The sequence below is a fragment of the Helicoverpa armigera genome, chromosome 12 (genome assembly GCF_030705265.1).
Source record: "Helicoverpa armigera isolate CAAS_96S chromosome 12, ASM3070526v1, whole genome shotgun sequence".
Lineage (NCBI taxonomy): Eukaryota > Metazoa > Arthropoda > Insecta > Lepidoptera > Noctuidae > Helicoverpa > Helicoverpa armigera.
Window position 1 is genome coordinate 3,518,182 of NC_087131.1, and position 9,713 is coordinate 3,527,894.

The following is a 9,713-nucleotide window of genomic DNA, read 5'->3' on the forward strand; positions in this document are numbered from 1 at the left end:
AATACTCCAAGTGTCAACAGAATAAGATATCTGTGTTATCACGAGATTCTTCTTCTGCAAGTACTTAATTAGTGAAAATATCAATAGAGTTTTTCCCAAAATCTTTTCAGCTAGCAACAAATATTCAGTATCTTAAGCAATTGAGTCAATATTCAAATAAATTGTACCACTAATAAAATTACCCACAATTCAACTGACTGAAGAGAAAATAAGAGCAAAATGAATTCTAGCGGCTGCGGATAGAGATGAGTCGGAAACACAATACAGTCGGCAGACATGTTTATTTTTAACCGGACAAAGGTGTTCGGGAGCCCAAACGCGGTTGGCTAAAGCCGGGACAGCGAACCGACCTCTTACCTGTGTTGCCCTTTGGGTAGTGTTACATCAAATTGGATAAATTATTTTCTGTACCTTTATTTTGCATAATATTCTGAAGTACTAAAACTGTAATTTACTTTTAATAATTCCTGAAAATTGTTGATAGCTGTCGTTAATAAAATTAGTTATAATAAAACTAATTATCAACAATTTTTGAAAGTAAATTTTATTCGAATAATGACAGAGTATTCCATAAGTGCAAAATAGTAATCCAGATAGCTTCTTTGGGTATGAGTTTTCATTACAGTGGAACTGAAAATATATCTGCTTAGATCTAGTTCTTTCTCTTCCTGGCATTACATTAAATATACCTACTTTATTACTGTGATCATTACTAACAAGTATTTTTAGTATAACTCCCTCGTTAAACCTAGATCCTAACCACTAACAAAACCGTCATCAACCACATCAAAACAAATGACATGTTAATACAAGTTGGAACGCAAAAACAATGACGTTTATGTAGTATGTAAAGTAGGACGGTAGTTCCGACAACGTTCAATAGAAGCACGTGGGTAGGTAGGTATTACATGAACGGCGCTAGTGTGCCGAGGAAATAAGATGTCATTCAAAACTCGGCAGCGGTGACTAGCGGACGTGTCAGCCGTGTCGCTGTCGTGCCCGTTATTTTGAATTGTTGATATTTTAAAAGGAATAAAGTGCTATTTGTTGGGTGTAAACTGGTGTTGTTTGTGTTTTGATTTGCGACAGTTTTAGTACTAAATCATTTTTGGGAACTGCATATATTAAAGCAGTGTTTCATGTCCGAATTTAAATTCATTAAATCACATTTTGCACAATTGTTGTTATTGAGTCTGTCATAGACTGAATATGTTACAGTGCTGGTCAGAGATTTTGACATTAATGTTTTCAATAGAAGTTTTAATTTTTTTTTAGAATAGGTATATATTCTATTTTTTGCAACTGTTCTAAGTAACAAAGGACGTTGCTGAATTTAAGTATAAGTTATATTCCCCAAACGATAATTAAGATAATTAAGACTGATGAGTTCATTATGTAACTAAATCATTATTCTAGTTCAACTAAATGTACACTTTTGAACCTTTTAAACAGTACAGTAAACCTAAAACATTACATGCAAGCGAAGTAAACACAACCCCTGAAATAAGAACTCCCACACAAAAGCAGAGTTCGTTCAAAAATCCAATCAGAAGGTGTCAACAGTCTATCGGCAACGACGAACTCATCCGAAATACGCCATCATTGCCCATTATCGGATCCATAAGACAATGTTGAAAAGGTTTTTAATTGCTACTGCACATACAGGGAAAAGCTTTTACGTTAAGCTAAATTCAGGCTTGCATAACAGGGTATAAATAGAATGTAAATGTGGACTTCCAGCCTTCAGGTCGCTATGACATTTCCAGCTATTATAGTCGTTCTATTTTCAATTGTTCAAACTAATTCGAATTTTAGATGGTGGCCATTTTTGTTTTGTGCCAGTAATAGGACATAGGTATAGTACAAAATAGGTTTTATTTTACAGAAAATATTCATCTTTTGAATGAATATAGAATAGCTTTAGCTATACACCTGATTGCTCATATTACTAAGTTTACGGTAACGTAATAGCGTTTACAAAACATTCCTTACTTCCACAACTTTTCGCAGTTCCCACGTTCGTTATTTGCTAACAGTCAATAACCCTAAACCCCAAACATAGACAGGCATATAAGCATAAAATTCGAACGCTTTTAATCGGATCGGACGGCGGCAGGATTTGCGTCCGAATTCGTTAAGTGGGCTCGTTGCGTTGACACCCGGATTCGTGACGTCACCAATAACTAGGATCTGACGTCATTAAACTGTGATTGGTGTTATAAAGGATCTGTACCGTTCGTTTGATGTGTGGGATTAATTGGCTGTTTTTTTTTTTTGGATTTTATGTGCAAATATTTTGTTTAAATGGCAATAATTGGGGATCATTACATTTTTGGTGGAACAGAAGCATCATTAATTTGTGTTTAAAAATATTTACGAGCCAATTAACAAAGTTCCTGTTCTGTTACCGTAAAAAAAGGATTTAAGTTATATGTTATAATTTACTCTCCCAATCTCTTTTTTTAGGAAATATAGTAAGAATAGTTACTTAGAAAATTATCTTCAGATACATCCATTTCCTGCACAACATCACATCATTACATCAAAAGACCAAATTCCAACATATGAAGCTACATCCAACGAATAAAACCATTACAAACCAGACATAACGATTGAATTTTCCTTTGAAAATAGAATATAATGTGATTATAATGTATCAAGAGCCAGCTTACAGGATATCGTAATTGACATGTCATGACCAGTGGCGGTCACAAAGGGACAGAGATTGTAGAAATTTGCCGAGCCGATAATGTCGGTCCGGCAAATAGGTTTAGCAAGGATCGCCGAATGGAGGCGATGTGTGGGTATTCTGTGTGTCCAGAATTGCTGTATTTTTTTGAGGGAAGTTAAAAAATGTTGTGTATATGAAGAGGGAACTGGCCTTATCGGTTTAGAGTAGCAAATTAAGCCTCCTCTTTCCTGTCTGATAAAGTCCTGGGGGTGCCTATTGAAAGATAAGTTTTTCAACCACTAACTCATCTAAAACAAAAAAAGTATTAATCGAGATACTCAATAAACTCTTTATCAAATAGTTAAAAATGGGAATTCATTTTTAAACACAGGATCTAAATAGTAAGTAATTTAATTTTATATTCTGTAAATGATACGTTGCTAATGTTTTCGTCTGATTCGTATTATTTCATATTCATTCTGTATACCTAGTTAATATTTGCACCAGTCAGTATTTTATATGTAATTTTAATATTTTTTATATTCTGTGACAATTAATTCGCATCATTTTACTAATGTACTTTTCAAACACTAAAAAAAAAAAAACAAAAAAACCAACTCGTACGTAGCTGGTTCATTTGTTTCTACGCTTCGTGTTCGCACTGACCACCGAGTGCGGTCGACAAGTCGAGAATGCAGATGTAACTGAACATTTTGTAATACTCCTCTTTATCTCCAACGCGACAGAAAGGTCCACCTTTTTAGGGGCTATTCATAAAAACCTTAATAATTTGAATAAAATGTTCTACGTTACTTAAAAAGGAAAATTAAGCAGGTTGATCTTTAAGATTGCTTCAATGATGTGTAATGAAGGAAGTCTACGCTTAGAAAACATTTTTTTTTGTTGATGAAAGAATAATTTTAATTACTAATTGAGGTAGGTTTAAAGTAGGCCATCTAATCGACACTACTAAACATTATGGGTCTTACTACAAAAACTTTAAACCCTGTTTTACACTTGTCTAATCTTGTGGTAAGACGGTATCCGTCTTACCACAAAAACTTTTAAACGTCAGTTTATGCCTTGTCTAAAAAAATGTCAAATTATGACGTTGACATATGGTTCATTTTGCAGCCAAAATTTTATTAGACAAGTGTAAAACAGGGTTTAAAGTTTTTGTAGTAAGGCCCTATACCATTAACTCGTTGAAAAAAAAAACAAATTTGGCGGTTAATTAATCGTAACAGATAAACTATGTACCTACTTACGTAAATGCTGTCTGGTAAGAATTTCAAATATATTTAGCTATCAGAAAAACAAAGTTTCTTGGTAGTTTCACACAAATTGATAACTAGTGCCCCACTGGCTCATTTGGCGTCTTCACTCAACTGTAACCGCCACGTAAAATGGCGGCGAAAAAAACTTTGTCTAGAATTTTCTTCAGTAAATTATGTATTATTTATACGAAAATTTGTGCTTTAACTTAAAACGAGTCTCTTTATATAAATAAACAAAGAAATGGTGGTAATTTTCTTCAAGCTTGGAAGTGATTTTGATAAACATAGTAAGTAAGTATGAATGGTTAATTCACCTACTTATTTCAGGAGTGGAATTTAAACATTTTTTTTTGCAGTCGCTGAAATATGATTTAATAATGTAATAGTCTGCAGATCCAATGTCTCATACAAAAACCGTAAGTAAAACATTTACTTAAATCCTAGTAGGTAATCAAGGAGCTATTTTAAGCTTCAGAGAATAACATAGTTATAGAATCAATCTAGAACACAAACAAGATTTATTACAATTCAAACAAAAAATTAGAAACTAAAGTTTAGCTTGAAAACCGGGATAGTAAAAATAATGCCACAAGGAGATTTAATTAACATATTCAAAATTAAAATTACTATAAAAACAACATAGTTTGTGCAGCAAGTTGAGTGTAAAAATCGTTTTTGCATAGCAAAAGTTAACACGTGGTTCAAACTGGGTTGAGTACATAGCACGGCCATACATGAATGACGCGTGAGCCTCGCACCGGTGGAGCGCGGAAACAATCAAATATTGGCAACACCATACCCTGGGCCAGACTCCATGCAGGTTTTATTCTATTTTTTTTTAAGTGGACCTCGGTTTTGCTGTATAGTGATTGTTCTCTGGTGGTTAGTATTCGAAGAAATGGTTTTGGTCGTTATTGTTACAAAACTGTACAAGTTAAGGAAATTTCAAGAGTTATACCAAATAGTCGATACCTGTATGTCCGAAAACTCCCCTAATTCCAATGAGGTTATACACAAAAACGAACCACAGTCAGAGTCCTTAAACGAAATAGGCCAAACACGAAAAAATATCGTACTCAATAAACGATAAACATGATTCATACATACACTCCGAACAGTAGACATACGTACAATGGATGAACTTAAAAGCCGCTGTTAATTGAATCGGCTTCAGATTGCAGGACGCTGTCGGCACTGGTAATTGCGTTAGCTACAAACATGGTCAGTCCTCTAACTGTGCTCATTCGATGTGACCATTTTTTTACATACTGGATGGAAATATTGTTAATGGATGCAACGTACGAATGAATTGAATCTAGGAATACAGTTGTGGAGCAATGAGATTTGGAGTTTAACTCTGGGTGGGTAAAAGCTTCATGTGACTGTAAATCTGTGGTGATGTTTGCTTGTTTTGTTGTTGCTGTTTTGGGAGTGTAGTTGAAGTGCAAATTAGTGTGAAGGCACATACATATAATCCTAGTTTGTAGTTTGAACTTGTCTGTCTACTAGGTAGAATTTAACAAAACTTCTGTCTTAGTCATTGCAATAGTCTGCTCCGAAAAACGCAGTAGTATGAAATCCACGAATTGTTTCGTTAATCTCTATTATGACTGCTATAAATTTTAAACTGCGCAAAACTGCGTTCACCACAGATAACGAATTAAAAAAGGGGAAAAAAGAAATTGCTGCCTTTATCTAAGAACTTAAGAGGTGCTTGAAATGACTCCGGGTTTTTCTCTTAGTCACTCGAATAGCGAGAACCAATTATAACTTGTAAGTAATCCGCTTATCTGAAACTCTGCGAGTCGACGCTCGCCGTTTGGAATATAATTCACTTTATCCATATTCAATATCAGATCGTGCGACGGCGAGCAAATAGAGCGTTTCAAGTGAGAATTATTATTGGATAAAGCTCGCCTCTTTCCTTCTTGTCTATTTTCAGTGTCCGGTGGAGTGTAATAATTTACGTGTTGTATTGGATATTGCGCTGTGAAAGTGCCCTATAGTGTCTGTCTAACTTTATGGGCGTTTGATTCCTTCTCGTGATTGTGATTAAGTGTTCTATGGAAGTATTGCATAAGTTCAGCTTAACGCTTTGTTCCTCCATGAACTCGTTTGTTGGCAATCGGAAATTCCATACGATTTTTTTTCAAAATGTCAGATTTCCTTTTATGTACTGCTTACATTTTGCTTAAAAATAGCACAAAACAACAGAAAAGGTAAATAATATTACTACCAGGTGAAATATCGATGTGTTTGTTTGTCCCACGTTGGGCGCCAACTTTACGTGACAAGAATTCCATCGTTCCGAATTCATTGGTACTAAATGGCCCGTTCAGGGAGATTAAATAGGAAACGAGTGCTATAATAAAACTAATAAGGATCATAGAATCGTTTAATTAAATCATCTTGTTCTGTGCATCTTAGCGGATTAATAAAGACAGTGGTGGCTTGTTAATTAAGTTCCAGCTTATTAGAGATTAGTTTGTCTCAGCATATTGAACATTGAGTAAGCATTTGTCATTTTCTGAAAATTAAAATAATTTGTTAAGTTCCACTCTAAGTTATTTCCTTACTTATTTTATTTATTTAACTTACTTTGGAGAATGTTTCAATAGAGATGTCTTCAAAGCCGGCAGCCTGGAGCGGCAAGGGTCGTAGCGAGCGTTGCATTATAAGGACCATGTAGGTACGTATCACGGGGCCTGCATTCCAGAAAGGAATGCTCCAACACGCGTCACATACAGAACTTACCTGAAAATGTAAATTGAGGGTACGTGTAAATTATTGTTTGGTGGAATATAGGTCAATCTTTATTTTGAGCTTGGTGAGTAAAAAGAAAACTACTTCCCGCACCTAGATAATAAGTTACGTAGCTTAGTTACTTCTTGTTACAACAGCAATCAGCAAGTAATAGATCTGTCAAAATTGACTGATGAATTGAATTGATTAATTTTTGAGGTTTTTCGCAACAAACCGTTTTATTAGATTTTAACTTATGTATTTGTTTAAAAAAATAGTTTGTATACGATATTGAAAATATCAAAGTTAGTTTCACGTACCTTAAAAGCAAGGAAAGTGCATAAATAGCTCGGTATAAAATGCAAAACAATAGTAGCAATGCAGAGCAATAACAGAATAGCTTGAAACTCTCCTTCGTCAAATTTCTGAAAAAACATCTTAACCATCATTTATTGTTATTCGTCATTTCTGAAATACTCACAATCATTATAATATTCGAAATTTTTTTAATAAAATAAATAAATAATTACCGATGCAAGACAATAAGAAGTTAAACAAACGACAGGACCGCAGCATTTTTGTTCGAACATCAATAACTTCTTGTACACAATTGCGTAATCTTCCATTAGTCTATAATCATTTGAAAAAGGAACAAGTATAATATTAATAACCATTCTCCAGCCAGCTATAAAGGATTCAAAACTTCTTCGATCACCCTTTTTACTAAACAATACTTTTTGCTAGAGCATTCAAAATATTGCAATAAATATACCTAGGTACGTATGTGGCTGGCCCCAATGTTCCCAATATTCGAATTCCAATAATAACTTGGAGAAAGCAATAATTAATTGGTCCATACCATAGCATGAGTGGCCGTAAATGTCCAGTGGACATGGCCTAATTACTGGCCGAAGGACATTAATTGAATTAGCAGCCACATTTCTAGGCATAGTGACGTGACTATGTTTATGCATTAACAAATATATTTATGCACTAATAGTAAAGTGCCTCGCAGTAAGTGTGTTTTTTTTATTTACTAGCTGTTCCAAGTGGTTTCATCCGCGTCCCGTGGAAACTTCTTCCCGTATACGGATAAAACATAATCCACGTTTAGAAAGATAGTGAAAATTTCAAAAGAAAGAATTAATCGATTCAGTAGTTCCTGAGCCTATGAAAGTTTTGAAACTGATGATACCTGTACATAGCCTGGTTGTGTATAACAATATCCCTCATACGGGTCTGTATTAAATAATTGTAATACATTGATTCCTCTTCAGAAGTGGCTGGTCGTATGTCAACGAGCAAGTCTTGGATACTCCAATTCACGATATCCACTTTTGAAGTTATTTGCCTTATCCACACTATTTGGGTTTGTATCATAACTGAAATATAACAGTAGCAAAGAAAACAAAATGTCAAATAATAAAAAATAATCAATGAATTCCATTATCAATGAATAAGGCGCAAAGATTTTCTTAGCCTTCTCGCTATGCAATCACAATTATGAAAACGCAAGAAAAAAGTAGGCAGACTTACAGATATAATTATAAGCGTAGATGATAACATTTACATTCGCGAACATAAATGCCATTTCATAAACTGGTGACGCGCCAAAGTCTACGTTAGGCATCCAGAACGGAAACAAAAGTGGTCGACTGCCCCCGACCTCAGGGTCGTAGGTAACTAGGAAATACACCAGTGATAGAGTAGCAAATGTAATCATCCCCGCAGGAATGGCCACGGTGAATATCGACATGATTATGCAGATCTTCCAAGTTTTTAACTGAGTCTGAAAGTACTGCACTCTGAAAAAAAAAACCAGACGTGAGATACTCGCGCACAAACTTACATACGTCACACAGGTTAAACTAAGAACCAATTTTTATGAACTCAGTGAAAAAAAAAATAACAGTCCTTGTAAAATTTATATATTAAAAATAATAATGCAATAGAAATATACTCGTTAACGAACCTGTATTTCTCTCCTGTCGTACAAATATAATGAAAGTCGTCCTTAATAGCTCGTAGAAGGTGATGAAACTGCGGCAAATATCTCCATGTACAAGAAACTATAAGCAACTCGTAGAAGAGAACAATAGTGTATGTTCCTGCTTCTGTTATGAGAGGTATATCAAAACTCTCGAATCCATGGACTATAGAGGTACAAGTGAACGTTATTGCAGTGAAGCCAGATATGAAGATTACCAAATTTTGATTGAAATATCTGGAATGTAACGTAATGATGGTCATGATATTTAGAATAATGTATAAGGAATGTTCTATGTCTGATGATTTTGTCATTACAGCGAGTGATCTTGTCATATCCTGAACAATTTTAGGTGCTCTAAAGTTTGGTGATATCACCGAAATTTAACAATAGCATGGAGATTCTATTTGCAGCTTCTTTGGACTTTCATAACTAATCGATTAAAGGTTAAGAACTAACGGCATTTACTTACGATGGCGGATTCGGGTTACTTAAATCAGCAACCTTGAAGGCGACCATTATTTGATAGAATGTCTTATGGAACTCATATCCATCGATGTACCCTTTAGTAAAGTCGTAATTTTCTTTGTTGTAAAATGCTTTGAATTTTTTCCACATGATGACCGCTCTGGTATAAGCCCCTTGATCCAATGACTTGTAGCGGAAAGATATAACTATGAAATTATTGCGACGTTCTGTGTCGTATTAGTGATACCATTTTTATTGCTATTTAATTGTGGAAGGAGTGTCTAACCTTCACACATTCCATGAAAATCAGTCTTATGAGATTGATCGGACCTAACAGTACATGTTTTGGTACTCATTAAAACTGTGGGAAAAGAAGGGGAAGTTTAAACTTCTGTACTTATTGTCTGTTGTCTGTTCACTTTCTATAACTATTGAAGTTTAGTTAGACATAGAAAAATATGACACGGAATAAGACATGCGATGATAGCTCACTTAACTCACAAATGTCTTGTCTTTTATTATGTTACCTTCTTTCTTATTATCATTTATCATTTATCATTTATCATTT

The 9,713-nt window shown here is 34.5% G+C and overlaps 1 protein-coding gene across 1 annotated transcript; it reads right to left on the reverse strand.

Moving 5' to 3' along the window:
• Positions 1-6,329: 6,329 nt before the first annotated feature.
• On the reverse strand, positions 6,330-9,295 carry LOC110374790 (uncharacterized). Its single transcript, XM_064037346.1, has 8 exons — positions 9,150-9,295; positions 8,663-8,914; positions 8,227-8,495; positions 7,886-8,072; positions 7,221-7,320; positions 7,011-7,115; positions 6,547-6,702; positions 6,330-6,475 (listed from the first exon to the last, which is right to left on the reverse strand). Exons 1-8 carry the CDS (start codon positions 9,293-9,295, stop codon positions 6,422-6,424), a joined length of 1,269 nt encoding a protein of 422 aa, XP_063893416.1. The 3' UTR covers positions 6,330-6,421.
• Positions 9,296-9,713: the final 418 nt, after the last annotated feature.